We start from the raw sequence: 14965 nt of genomic DNA, 5'->3' as shown, positions 1-14965 counted from the left end.
AGTCCTATCTCTTAGTGGATGCTTCATGAGAATTTATTTTATTGTATTTATGGAGAAGGGGACCAACATAAAGTTATAAATAGCTCAATCTCATTGGACTTTTCACCTCCCATTACAGCTAGTCACAGGATCACAAAAGCACACTGGCAGACTTTCTTGACTCCCATCATCCAGTTACAGGGCAGTTGATGAGTTTCACAATGATCAAGAAAAAGAGAAAAGATGAAGTATTTGGACAACCAATTAAAGAAATGATGTCTTCACAAATCCACAGCCTTGGAGTTGAATATAATGTGGCATCCAAGGTTCTGTATAAAACAAAGCATCTTTTGCCCTTTTCCTTTTGGAATTGTATTACTTTCTAATTCCTCTCCTCTAAAGATAAATCCTAGAGTTGTTTGATTTCCAATCTGGCTTTACTTATTTAGACTTCCCTGACTTCTCATCCTACCCACAGACTAGGTCAATTCCCCCATTAAAAACACTCCCCATCTTCTCTTAACACTCATTATCCTTGTACTTACTTAATGTTTTATCTCCCCCTAAGAAGACGGAAACCTTGTCCAGTTTGCTCACTGTGGTCCAGGTGTGGTCAGTCTATTGGGGGGGGGGGGGGTACAATGTCCAGAACAATAGAGATGCACAATCTCTTGATTCAGAGAATGTAGGCAAAAGGAAAAGAAAGGGAAAGAAAAACTTTTAAGTGAAGATAAGAGAGATAAAGGCATTGAGATGGGAAACAGACGCCTATGCCTGGAGGGAGAGTCCCTTCACCCTACCTTCTTCCAACTCCCAGTTGTTCCAGGAAAGAGGAGTGTTTGTTCAGACCTTGTCTTGGGATAAAAAACAAAGCTAAGAGGAAGGCTCAGGATGGGACAGCACAAGTTATTGTGGGATGAGGAGTATGCACTAAGACGAGGACGATGGTCACAAAATTGTGAGTTACAAAAGATTTCTTCCTCTTTTCTAAAGGACCACACACATTCATAGTGGCATTATCAAGATGATTGTTTTTGACTTGAATGAAATGTTGGTAGATCTGAAACCATGTACAAGACCAACCTAAGCATTACTTATGAAGGTATAAAGTCTTCAAGTCCAGATAAATTATAAAGGCCGTGGCCAATATCTGCATTATCAAGACCAACACAACTTTGGTGATAATAAATACCTGTCAGATAGTTCTTTTCCTTGCTCTTTACAAATTCCCCATATTGTTTTATAATGCAAGTTCTTATCCTAGCTATTCTCTGAAACTAATCTTTGAAGGAAAAGAAGGAAACATGTTATCAGCTATGGTCCAATGATTTCCTGGAATGTTCTGTGCAACTCCATTTGAGTATGTGCTTTCCTTTTCTCCCTCCTTTTTAAAAGTTTCAATCTGGTATTACCAGTTCAACACATTATCACAGACTTCACCTTTCATCTCCTTCCACAACTGTGTCAACCCGATAAAATCTGAACCTGTCAGCCTTTGTTTCATCTTGCCCACCCTCTTCCCAAATTACGGTGTGAGTATGTGTTTACTAGTAGAGACTGAAAAGGCATCTTTTTCCTGTCCTTCCTCATGTCTCAGAAATATAACAAAAACAGGGAAAGGCTGACTTTCAGGCCACCTCACACAATTCTGACCTTTATTATATATGTTCTACCCAGTCTGTCCTCCTCAGGCAGAGAAAGAAAAATTATCTTGTGCTTGTTACATGAATTTGTGCTGTATAATTGATAGAGTGTATCTAACACTAAATCTATAATGCACTACAAAAGTTTAAATACTCTCAAACCTACTGTTCAATGGATAAAAAAATTATTTTCCTAATAAAAACGATAGAGGCTCCCACAACCTAAAATATAAACATAACTGCAATAGTTGGATAAGGCTAGTCAATAACAATTCAGGCCTCAGAAAGAAGCTGATCTCCTCAAATCCAAAACAAAAGAAACAAAAAACCTGAACACTTAGTGGTTAGTCTCCCTAACACACATGGGAGTCAGAGAGCTCCTTTATCTTTGCTTGGTATTGAGAGATTAAAACACCTTGAGAGTCAGGATGAGTCAGTGATGGCAGAAGTGACAGAATGGGAAAGTGGGTTTTGGCCTTCAAGAACCCAGAGTCTCTTCTGTAAGACATTAGAGACGTGCCCCTGCAGTGGGCTGAAACCAGGAAGGAGGTAAGCATTTCCTGCAAGAGCTAAGCACAATGGAATGACCCTAGCCTTTATTTTCAAGCCCCTCTTTTCCCCACAAACGGCCTAGCATTTGCATATCTTTCATTATAAGCTACCTTCATACAGACACCTCCCTTCTGGCCACAAGCAAACAGGAGTTGCCGTGAATTGTTATTAAGGTAGTACAACTGGAAACCTTATAAATAGATGCTAATCTTCTTGTGTATTTATATATAGAAAGAAAGGGAGGAGAGAGAGAAAGAGGGAGGGAGGATGACTAACCATGTCAGGCTTCAGGCGAAGCCCTGGAATGCATACACACGCTCACGTATTGTGTATGTCTGGACAGAGAAGCAGGAAGATGGAATGAACGACCTCAGCATGAGGAGGTGCCAAGACACAGACAGAGGAGCTTTCCCACTGGGCGCGTGTTATGTGTGAGTGGACCATGGCCCTCATCCATGATACCAAGGTTACTCAACAGTACTAAGGGATTTTATTCTTAAGAAAACCTAAAAGAAAACTCCCACTTTCCCTAGCACCTTAAATTGGGACTCCCACAAATATTTTCTGAAATGGCAACAACCTACCTACTTAGTTGGTAACATAAGCCAATGTTTTATCACATCGACCCTCACAAATTGATCCAGCAATATTTTTGCCTTAAAGCCTTTTTCTCCTTGTGTGGCTCACTGTGGATGTGGGAAATAACATCTGAATCCTCTTTAGAGCAATCCTTCATAAATTACCAGACAACAAATACATCACTGTCAGCCCTCTTTTCAATAACATCCCAGTTCTTTTCACCTTTCCATCCCACTACCATTTGTCTGCCCCCTTTCCCTCCTAATCCTCTGAGATAACTAAAATTGGACAAAGCATTAAAATGATCCTTCTATGTCAACTTTCTTTTCCATATACACACAGAGTTGAGGAGGTTCTTTCTTCTGTGAAACTGGATCTTTGTATGTCAAAAACTGAATTTTCAAAGGCCAAACCATTCTGTCTACTGTGTCTTGGCTCAGTTGCTGGAAAGAGCTCAGGTCTCTAAATTTAGATTTTTCCCATGGCTCAGCTCAAGCAAAAGTCCTTCCTGGACAAACACATTGTAACAGGCCCTGTATCTCTTCCCAGTCATCAACTGCCTCAAGTCTGTCTGCTGGTTCCTGGCTCACGTAACCAACCTGACACACAGCGACCCCACCAAGCTCTCTTCAAGCTCACCCATCCCTCTGCAAACACAGGTCTCCCCGCCTCACTCACCACCCCCAGCCTCCACAACCTCCCCAGTCCCCTGAGCCCCCTACTTGAGACAATGATCACAGAGGTTTCTTCTTCTCAACCCTGTTATACACCTCAGGAAGTCCCTGACGAATAACACAGCCTCTCTTCCCACAGCACAGGGGAAGGGGTCCCCTCACATACCACCTCCCATTCACCCACTCGCCACTGTCATAGCCCAGGAGAGAAGTGCTTACTAAGTCCCAAATACAGAATTAGAACTCAAGTACCATTTCTCATTTTTTAAAAAAATCAGAAAAATCACAGCTCAGTAGGTCAGCTAAGCTCCAGATTAAATGTACTTCTCCAGGACTATTTGGAAGTGAGGTGCCAAATTCCACACAACCAACTTAAAAGATAAACTTTTATTGCAACAGTCATTCAGGGAATGGCATGTACAATAGCAGAGAGGCATTGATACATGTTTCCGTGGTACTGAGAACCACTACCTAGAACTGACATTACACACTTCATATAGCTCTGTAACTAGGTCTCTTCTATGAAGAGGCATTTGACCCTCCACCTACTATGACTTGATTATTACTTCGTCTTTCCTCATGCCAGTCCTGTAGATTAGGTAAAATAAATAAAATAAAATAAAATGAAGTGAAATAAAATAAGGCATCTCTATTCACTGAACAGGTGAGGCAAGATAAATAATATAACAAATTAACATTCTAGCATATAAAAATTTCTGTCAAGTCTAGAGAAAACGTTGTAGTCTAGATAAAGCTATCAGTAGACCATCTTATAACAAAATTATCTTTTTAAAGATGCTTGTGCCTTTCATAGTGTAACAACTACACAATTCAAATATTGTGACATGAATGAATACAACAGGGGCTAACAAATACCTTGTTTTGTTTTCCAGAAATTTCCCAGCCAGTTTCAGAGCCTTTCTAAGGAACGTATGTGAAGATGGGCCTGAAGCAAGACCGCCTCTTTTTGCATGGAGGTCCTAACTTCTTCAGAGATCTCTCTTCTACTTTCTCCATCTAGCTGGCATCACACTCCCGAGAAATCCAGCTGTTACTCTACAATGTGAATACTTTGACTTAAATGATCTTTCCTTCCTACGTGGGCCCTCACAATGAGGCCTATACCTTTCTGTTTCTTTACTGGATGAGAAAAATAAATCCAGGGAAGACTCCTAGTTTCCTACAAGGGACAGAGCTGCAGCACCAAATTTTAAAACCATGGGGAAATTTCAAATTCATATGCCTGAACTCTTTTGAGCAACTGAGTCAAAACACAGCCGGAATGGTCTGGCCTTTCAGAATCCAGTGTCACTGGAGAAAAAATCTCAGTCTAAGGGTTTGTGTGCGTGCGTGTGTGCGTGCGTGCGTGTGTGTGTGTGTGTTGGGAGTTGGGCCTGGAGGGCAGCGAAGGAAGTAGGAGTTCATCTGTTTTTCCTCTCACACCCTCCTCTTTCTCCTTCTGGGAAAGAAGGGTCATGGGGAGTGAGAAGTACAAGAAAGAATATATTCAGTATCAGCCTGAAAGTGACCCCTCTACAAGTGATTGGAGGTGGGACCCCAGCCGTGGGCCCATCACTATGCTACTCTGTGAATCTGCCACCTTCAAGGGCTCCCAGAAGGAGGGAGAGGGGCAAACAGAGTTCAGTTCCAGATTCCAGGACTTTCCAGAAGGCACCCCTACATAGGGCCCATTTTCAGTGCCAAGTATTTTAACAAATTTCCTATTAGGGTAATTCCAAGCTTTCAGCAAGGAAAGACTATGAGAAACAGCCAACATTTAATTTGTAAGAAAACTGCACACTTATTTTCCTATAGAAATATTCACCAACACAGACACAGAGACAGGTGACTTTAAAAAAATTATCCGAGTCCCCTGCAAACGGAGTCCCTTGATTTCTGGCTTAGTTAGAATCTTATCACGGTTAAACAGGGAAGAAGCAGCTTAACATCCCCCCGTGTGTATCTGCTGCCCCTGAGCCCTGGGCTTTAGAGAAAAAGAGCTTGGTGGCAAAGCCATCACCATTGTGATGGACGACACAGGGCTGATAGGCAGATATAGGCACATTAAAGCGCAAGGCCCTGGGTGACAGGAATTGTTTCTGAGTGCTGTTTGCACCCCTAGTATTAGTCCTCCTAATACTTAACTTCGACAACTGTGCCCCAAGTCACAGGCCCCCATTCTCAGCCCAGACCTTGCACAAATTTGCTTTCTCATATTCACCTTTCATAGAGCAAATAATTTTTTAAAATTTTATTTAATTTTAGAGGGAGAGAGAGAAAGAGAGGGACAGAGAAAGAAACATCAATTTGTTCTACTTATTTATGCATTCATTGGTTGCTTCTTGTTGTGTGTGCACTGACTGGGGATTGAACCCATCACCTTAGCTTATTGGGATGACACTAACCAACTGAGCTACCCAGCCAGGGCGGCTCCAAATTTCAAAGCCAGTGAGGAGTTGAAATAGCCTGTCTGAGAGAGAGAGAGAGAGAGAGAGAGAGAGAGAGAGAGAGAGAGAGAGAGAGAGAGAGTATGTGTGTATGTTTCTACACTTGGCGTTTGTAGAGAACAATAAATAATCAGTTATGATATTCTCCCTTTTACCTACAACACTTTACTTTCCCTAACCAGAAATTTGTGTGGCTAATAATGTTTATCATAAATAGTACTGTAGTATATATTCCCCTCATCTGTGGGGAATATATTCCAAGACCCTCAGTGGGTGCCTGAAATCATGCATAGTACTAAGCCCTGTATATACATATGTTTTTTTCCTGTACATACATACTTATGATAAAGCTTAATTTATAAATTAGGCACAGCAAGAGATTAACGATAGCTCATAATACAATAAAAGTTATAACAATAATGTAATAAGTTATGTGAATGGTTTGGGGGCAATTATAAAGTAAAATAAGGGTTATTTGATACACTGGCCCCTGAGATGATTCAGTCCTGGGTGGTACAGATTCAGAATGGCACACAGTTTCAAACATATGAATTATTTTTCATTGAATATTTTCAGACTGCGGTTGATGTGGGTAACTGAAACCTCAGAAAGTAAATCTGCCGGTAAGGGGAAGACTACTGTACTCACCACCAGAGTTTTTCACAGACTGATGCACAAGCACTGGGAAACATGGTCCCTGGGAGGAACCGTCACGCAGCTACTCTGTGCTACCTTGTGTGGCCCACTGAAGGAAAAGCAGCTTCAGAAGAGGAGCCAGGAAGCGAAGCCTGAACCAGGTCAGGTCGTAGCAGAAATCAGGATACTGGAGCACAGAAGACATAACAGTATGAGCCCAAGCCACCTGGGATTCCTAAGTTATCTGTTCCTCCTCAAGAAAGGTCATGAACTAGAGGTGGGGGAGGGGGCTATTCTCTGGAAGCCTGAATAAGTCACCCAAGCTTTCCAACCTCACTGACCTCATCTGTCATTTGGGGAGTGACTGGATATATATTTCAGCTCCTATGCTCTTTGATTCTCTAAGTTAATTTTTGACCTGAGTGAGTTCTGATTCTCAGATTATGACTAAGAAGACTTAACTAGGTGGGAACTCAATGAGACAACAGTCGCGGGACTTTGTAACAGAAACAGGGGCCCAGTTTGACCCAAGTTTGATGAGAGAGGAAGAAGATGGGAAAGGAGAGAGTCCTGTATCCTACCTGGGCTACACTCACATGTCTGGGGGATCTGTGTGTACCAACTCTGATCAGCTCAGGGGAATTTGGCGTGTGGATCCAAGGCCACTCCCCAACCCATGCAGCCCTGTCCTCCCTCCAGAATATGCTTGTCGCTTCTTGCCAGCCACTTCTCTGATAATCTATAGCTTCCTTTTCACTTCCCCATACACCCAAGTTTTAAAAAGCTGTTAGGAGGACAGGTAGCACCTGAAGGGGCCTCTGCAAAATGGAATACTCTTAAATCCTCTATTCTGGCAGAATGTGAGTCTTTACATAGAAGTCATTGCCCTGTCCTTCCTGTCCTGCCACCAATACCATGACTGTGGATTTTGTTACCACGTTCCACTCACACCATCTCGGAAAAACATTTTTTCTGACCATCTTGGTTAACTCCACTTATGAATAACCAAACCCCTTTGCTTTGCCCAGTCCAAATTTCACAATCCTTGATACCTGGGCCTTTCTCCTCTTCTCTATATAAATGACTAGTATCTGTTTTCTCCTACCTATGACCTGTAGTTATTTTCCACTGACACAACATCCTATACTTAAACCCCCTAGCCCTTCTGCTGCCAGCTCTATATCACCTTAGCCCACAGATGTTTGAAGGAGGCTCACCAGGCTAACCTCCATGGCTGAGAACAGCAGGTGCATGAACCAAAATGTTCCAATGCTCACACACACTCAACACACACACTACCCAAATTCTCACATTGCCAATCATTTCTGTTACAATTTGAAACTCGAGCCTTTATAAAGCACCAATGGTTCAGTTCCTTCTAGAAAATTCACTCCCTCCCTTTTCTGTTCCTACATCAACCCTGGTAACTGTGATACATTTCTTCCTAAGGTTTCTTTCCAGAACTTCTTAATTCTGGCAGTGGGAAGTCAGGCACATGAAATAACAGCCCAGATACAAAACTCATCAAATTAACCCCCATATTAGGACTTCTCATTTTTGAAACTTTTCTTTCTTCTTTTAATGAACCTCAGCCTCCACTGTCTGAAAATGTTTTCCTCATGGAAAGAAAGCTTGTCTACTTCTCAGGCACAGGGAAGAGCTAAGGTTTCTACTTCCCACTGTGCGCGGGCTCCCGAGGCTATCAGCAATGTCTGTGAGTAGGGATTAAGTCAGGAAGGAACAAGATGGAACACGCCAAGCATACTCTGTGCCTTGGAAAGGTAACCCAGACCGGTTCAGAAGCAGTCATGCTTGTTTTAAGAGACTCCTAACCAAAGTTCTATGGCAGAATCAAAGGGACAGGCGGAAGGAGGAAAAAATAGCTTTTTTGTTTTCTGAGAAAGTTCTTAACTGGAAGCATTCAGATTTCTAATCTGTGTGGCATTTGCAAATCAAAATCTCACAAATTGCTTAATTCACAGCCCAGTAAGGTATAATGGATTACACCTTACAGGTAGATGTTTTGAATAATCAAAGAATGGTTCCTACCTTTGTACAGAAAATGAAGAGATTTTTCAGAGTAAAGAAAAACAACTTAATTATTATTAAACAAGGTTTAACTGCTGTGGGCAATCATCCTTTGCACGGAAGCTCAATTTAACTTAAAAGAAACCGCATGACCCAGGGCCCTCTCCTGCTCTCACTTGGCAATCAATGGCCAGGAAGAGCTCAGTCCAGGTGAGCTGCCCAAGTAGTCAGGAAGGCATTACTACACAGCAGATGAGAGACCCCGGGGAGGGGTGGCAACCGCCTGACTGCCCCCCTACTGTACCTCACTCCTGTCTGCTGCAGTGCAGGGCCCCTGACAGCAGAAACTCAGGAAGCTGCCTTCCTTTTTTGGCCTATCTTCAGGAGGACACGCAGGCTCCATGTCCAAGTCCACAGGCAGACATTAGCAGTCATCTGCCGGGCCCAGAAGCCGCAGGCCCTGCCCCCACAACGTTCAGCTCGCCCTCAGCTGTGCCCATCCTTCCCCAAGCTGGCCTGGCACGCCCCTGTCCGACAGGGGCCCAGGGTATGGAGTGTGATTCATGATAGAAAATACCGGTTCTTCATTGCTGCGCAAGTGCAGCTGGGGTGGGGTTTAGGTAAATCCGGATGTGGACACCAAAAGGAGGGCGAGAATGTGCCTGTTTTCCATATATCTCACGTGGCCAAAGGGGCTCAGCCCACACACCACACTGCAGTGTTCGGCCAACCTTAGCGGGGTACGATCTGAGGGCCTGGCCTGAGCTAGGAGCAGCTAGTGGGTTCTGTGTGGGAACTGGTGGGTTCAACAGTTGAAGATGTAATATCTCAAATTGACTACCACAAAATAAAAAAATGTAGTGAGTTGGATTGAAATATGAACTAAGGATTTCTTTTTCCAACTGCGAACAGATCAAAAGGCAAAGGTTATATGTCACATATGTCATTGGGAAAACCCCAATTCAGAGACTGATGGCATGTGTATCCCATTTCAGATATTACTGCATCCATTTATACCTTTTATTATGGTTGAGAGTAAACATTTTAGTGACCTAAGAGTGGACACTCTGAATACATGAGACCCAATGAAAGTGTTGAGAATTAGGGAAAAGAAACAACAAATAAGTAAAAAGATACCAGCATTCAGCCTTTGGGATAACAGCAAGAACACAAGATTGTATTTCTGGACACCAGACATGAGATCTGGGTGGGCAAGTCACAGATCCTCAGGAGCCTGTTAACTTCCTCCATTTCATGTCTTTAGAGGGCACTAGCTAAAGCACTGGAGTGCCAAAGGGCGCATTGGGGACAGTCACAGAGATGGAGGGAGGGGAGACCAGCTTAGTTAAAAGTACACCCCAAACCCATGCAAAAATGGCTTCCATAAAATTAGTGTTTGAAGATAAGCTAAAAATATTCTATCACTCTTCTGCCTAAACTCTTTCATACTACACTGAGAAAAAATCCAAACTCCCCAGTCACCTCTCCTAGGGTCTCCTGGGTCCTTAAACAGAAAAGCCCCTCTCTGTCTTAAGAGTCTTGCACTTCCATACCTCTCCTGGCTGTGTAGTAGGGGACTGGCTCATCCTCATGTCATCCTCTTTATTTCCTTCATGGCACTTATTTCATCTGAAGTTATCTGAATATCTGTTTTCTCCTCTGCCTCCCACATTAGATGCTAAGCTCTCTGAAGGCAATGGCCTTGTCAGTCTTGCCCAGCACTATCTTCCCAATGCCAAGCATTGGACCTGACTAAACTGGAAACTCAATCCGTGCAAAATGAATGAATGAATGAATGAATGAACGAACGATAGTTTGTTCTTTCTAAATACAATGATCATATGTAGCTGTACCATCTTCATGCTAATCAAAATTACCTTATTCTCAATTTTAATAATTCAAGAAGCACTTTCACCTACTTCATTCTCCAACTATATACTCTGAGGCCTTTTTGTAGGTTGTTTGAAAACCACTGACCCTGGACCTCTTAACCCTGAAGTAAGTGAGTCATCTTGGATTAGTGAACTCCCCTGGCTTTAGCATCTTTCTCCATAAAGACAGGATGTTTTCTGTAGTAGCTGCAATGACCTATGAATGACCTTGAATGACCTATGAATATTTAAGACCCTGATTGGAAGACACCGATTCCTTCTCACAAACTATTTTGTGAGATGTTTCTGTTGTACAGTTGACCCTTGAACAATACAAGTTTGCCTTGTGTAGGTACACTAGTATGAATTTTTTTCAATAAATACTGTAAATGTATTTTCTCTTCCTTTATGATTTCCTTAATAACATCTTTTCTCTAGCTTACTTTATTGTAAGAATACAGTATATAATACATACAACATACAAAATATGCATTAATCAACTGCTATTGGTAAAGCTTCCAGTCAACAGTAGGCTGTTGGTAGTTAAGTTTGGGGGGACTCAAAAGTTATACATGGATTTTCAACTGCACAGGGGCCAGTGCCCCTTAACCCTGTGCTATTTGAGGGTCAGGCTAGTTGCTTCCATGATTCAGGCATTTGCTATATGCCAGGTACTGGGTCAGGTACTACTCACACACTGTCTCCCATTTACAAACCACCTGGCTAAAGAAATGGAAGCTTCCTTAGATCAAGTGACTTGCCCAAAACCACGCAGAGTAAGTGGTTGAATGAGTTCCTGAAATTGTTGTTGTCGGACAACAACAAAGGCCGGATTCCTCCCACCTCACCACAGCACTTCACAGGAACGGGTCACAAACGACGGTAGGGCTAGCTAAGATAGCAGTCGGCGGGCAAGAGACACGGGCCTGAGATAGACAGTGGCGGGCTGTGGTGAACATGAGAACCTGTACCCCCACCTGAATGGGGCAGCTGCTCTAACAAGTTTTAACAAAGGAATCTGGGGCCAGTGTTTCCTGATCATCTGATTTCTCCCCTCATAATGTAAGAATTTTTATTTTTATGAAATACTGATTCTACAACATTTTGGTGGCTTATCAAAATTTGTAGACGCCATTGCACAGGCCTTTCTGGGGAACCTGGCCCCAGGCCTGGAACCTCTGGCACAAGGAATTTACCAAGGAAAGTTGCCCAATCTGTCCCTTCGGTTCCAGTGAGAACTTTCACAATCACACATAAAAATATCAGCCACAAATACTAGCAGTAGGAGTGAGTGTGTTGAGGGTTATTATGCAAAATGTGTGAGCAACACTTTTGTGAACCAAGATCTAGGAATCACCAAGCATTCCTTCTCTGGGGTGAACTGCAGATGTCTTCTTGTGGAGTACAGGTTTCTGGAGGAAGGAATTTGGTTGAGGCTTGCAGCTCTGCTCCTCTATTGCCAGGAAGAAGGTTGCTTAATAAGCACATTCCTGACAAGCCAGCCCCAGGCTTGACTTCAGAGGTACTGCAAACAAGAGGCAAAACAGATCACTGTTCAACTTCCTCAGTTTCTTCAAGTCCACCCTTTGGGGTAACATTGAAATGGCAAAAATGGTAGGTATTGGAAAAGCAGGAGGCTACAGAGGAAAGAAGGAAATCCATCCCCAAGTAATAAAATTGTTTAGGAATCCACTTTCATAAAATGAACAAGTTTTCAAAGCCAACACCCCAGGGATCCCATCAAAATGCCCCTGGGCTTGCGTCAGAATTGCTGGGTTCAAATCCCCCTGTTGCTGGGTTCAAATACCTCTGTTGCCCAGAGAATCAAGTCTCTAGAGACTACTGAGCCTCAGTTTCCTTATTTATATGTATCTGTTTGTATGGTTTTATTAAAGGGCTGGCTATAGGAGAGCTTGTGTGAAAGTTTCAGGCATATAGAAAGTAATGATACTTGTGGGCAATTTAGTACTTATTTGCAGTGGTTTGAATGCATATGGGGAAATTGTTTTATTGTATTGTGTTGGCATGTGTTAAACCATTTGAGCTTTGGATATGTATGTCTTAAAAAGCCAGTGATATTTCATATTTGAGGGAAAAATATTGTATTTACATTATGCCACGGGAAGCTTGGCCTTTTTTTCTGATGATACTGAAAAAATTCAATTAAACTTAAAGTGAACTGCCATCACCTTGAGACTATGGTCATTATATTCTCTTGAACGGGACTGCTTAAGTTATGGCTTCCCTTGTGCACACCACAGACACTACCCTTTTTCCTCTAAGCACAGTTATTCCTCATTATTTTTGAGGTTTACCAACTAATATCAAGCATATGTTTATTCACAAAATACCAGATTCAGAGACATTTATTTTATATTTGTTTCCTCTTGCAAATATTTGCATTTAACTGCAGAACTAAGATACTTTATGAAGTAGAACAAGAATGTACCTGTGGAAAATGTGAAGTTACAAAAGTAGCTGGTGAGAAAGAGAACGGAAGAAAAATCTAATTAACAGTAAAAATATGTATTGATTTGTGCAAAAGAAATGTACAGATCAAATCTACTACACTTGTAGTTTTAATGCATTCTGTGCATCTGAATTAAGAAGAAGTTGGAGTTTAAAATAATGCCTGAAGCTTTCTTCAGTGATTATGGAGTATAAAAAGTGCTGTTTCTTTTCTTTCAAAAGGCATCTTGTAATATGATTCTATTCCTGACCTATTTTGCTGTTTGAAAAAAAAATTTTAAGTTGTTTTCAAATAGAAATATTTTGTATCTTAAAAGTTTTATTTTCCCTTTAGGAAACTGAATCATAGTCATAGTTATAGACTTAATGGAAAGCCTAAACACTATTCATCCAAAACTGATCCCTGTAACTTGACAAAGGATGAAGTTTAGTTATAAACTTGAACTTGAAGTAAATGTTTTATGTAATGGGTAAGAAAATGCCCCACCTGGGAAGGTGAATTTACTGCTTTTGTTGAAAACTTCAGGCAGCTTAAATATATTTAATCAAAACACACCTGATATTCAGAACCCCAAACAGTATTTACTTAGAAAAGTGGGATCCTGACTGGAATGAACTGGTTTAGGGAAGATTGCATGACTGAAAATGAGACTACTAGTCTCATCAGAAGTGACTGCTCCAGTAAGTATAGAAAAATAGAATCCCTTTCTTCCTCAAGGGACTACTACGTCAAAGCACATATATGCTTCTGAATTCGTGTATGAGACCAAGCAAGTCACTTTCTAGCCTACCTGGAAACTACAGGCCTCTCTTGGAGGAACATACATTACATTCCAGGGCAACTATTTTTGTTGTAACTAGTTTTAGATTTTTTACAGTAATATATACATATGATAAAAATATAATTAGGAGAGAAGTCCAGAAATTAAAGATAAAACTTTTGTCCTCACTAGCTCATTAATTATTTTCTCCAATTTATTAGGCATCATTATAGAAATTTTTAATGTATAGATGAGGACACAGAAGATGGATATGCTTTTTCATACAAATAGAATTCAGCTGCCCTGGCTGGTGTGGCTCAGCAGATTGAGTGCCGGCCTGCAAGCCGAAAGGTCGCTGGTTTGATTCCCAATCAGGGCACACGCCTGGGTTATGTGCGAGGTCCCTGGTTGGGGATGTGTGAGAGGCAGTCACACATTGCTGTTTCTTTCCCTCCCTTTCTTCCTCCCTTCCTCTCTCTCTAAAAGTAAATAAATAAAATCTTTATAAAACACAAATAGGGTTCAGCCTTTTTTTAAAAATAAAAGGTATTATACTATCTGTAGTTTTTTGTAAATTGTACTGCTTATTTAATATAACTTGTTTATGTGTCTCTACCTGCACATGGGTCTATTTCAGATATTATCATAACTGCACTGAACTGTATTATCTGAATGTGCCGTAACACACCCTCGAACATTCACAGTGACAAAATAAATTAGGAAGTATTTTTGAGAGAAAATTGGGCAATACCTTTCAACACTAGTAATACTAGTTAACTAGTAGTAACAGGCTAATAATTTGACATCTAAGACTTTGTCCTTCAGATTCACTGACACATGCACAGTTACACAGGTCATTGCAGTTGCGTTCATAACAGAAGGGGGAAAATGAAGCAATCGGAACAGCAATTAAAAGGGGTAGAGTCAATACGTTATGAGGCCACTACTATAATTGCTCTGAAAGAATAGTTTTAAATCAGAGTTTGTCCTGTTCTCGTCACCAAAAACACAGACGCACATGCCCACACACAAACACACTCAGGTATATATGCTCCACAAAGGAGAATTGTCCTTAATGAGGCAACTCACTAGAGATGCTTTCTTCTGCAGTGTTAAAACTGAAAAAGGATTCCAATAAAGTTAAGGATGAAGAGAGCCCATGCAACCCTTCCTTGAGCAAAATTCAAACAGATGATTTAAAAACAAAATTGTTCTGCTGGAACAGTACACATGCAATAACTGCTACAAACATGAGCTGACCAGTGAGGCAGCAGCCTGCTTTGCTGTTGGGTGGCAAGTAGTAAGCCCAAAGAAAGTGCTGTCTGA

At 41.5% G+C, this 14965-nt stretch overlaps 1 protein-coding gene across 16 annotated transcripts in view; it reads right to left on the bottom strand.

Annotated features, from left to right (window-relative positions):
* The window catches only part of KIAA1217 (KIAA1217 ortholog), a 312344-nt gene that overhangs the window by 262182 nt on the left and 35197 nt on the right, over positions 1-14965 (bottom strand). The window contains exon 1 of one of the 16 annotated variants that reach the window (XM_090266608.1): positions 8843-8955. The exons of the other annotated variants lie outside the window; for them this stretch is intronic. Within the exon in view, the coding sequence (XP_090122734.1) occupies positions 8843-8941 (99 nt within the window). The 5' untranslated portion in view covers positions 8942-8955. Of the gene's footprint in view, positions 1-8842; positions 8956-14965 lie in introns of those variants that run through there. 16 annotated transcript variants of the gene reach the window in all.

The sequence above is a fragment of the Furipterus horrens genome, unplaced genomic scaffold (genome assembly GCF_987537825.1).
Source record: "Furipterus horrens unplaced genomic scaffold, mFurHor1.1.pri manual_scaffold_2, whole genome shotgun sequence".
Taxonomy (NCBI): Eukaryota; Metazoa; Chordata; class Mammalia; order Chiroptera; family Furipteridae; genus Furipterus; species Furipterus horrens.
The sequence above is the reverse complement of the archived record's forward strand: the minus strand, read 5'-3'. Positions and strand labels throughout refer to the sequence as shown.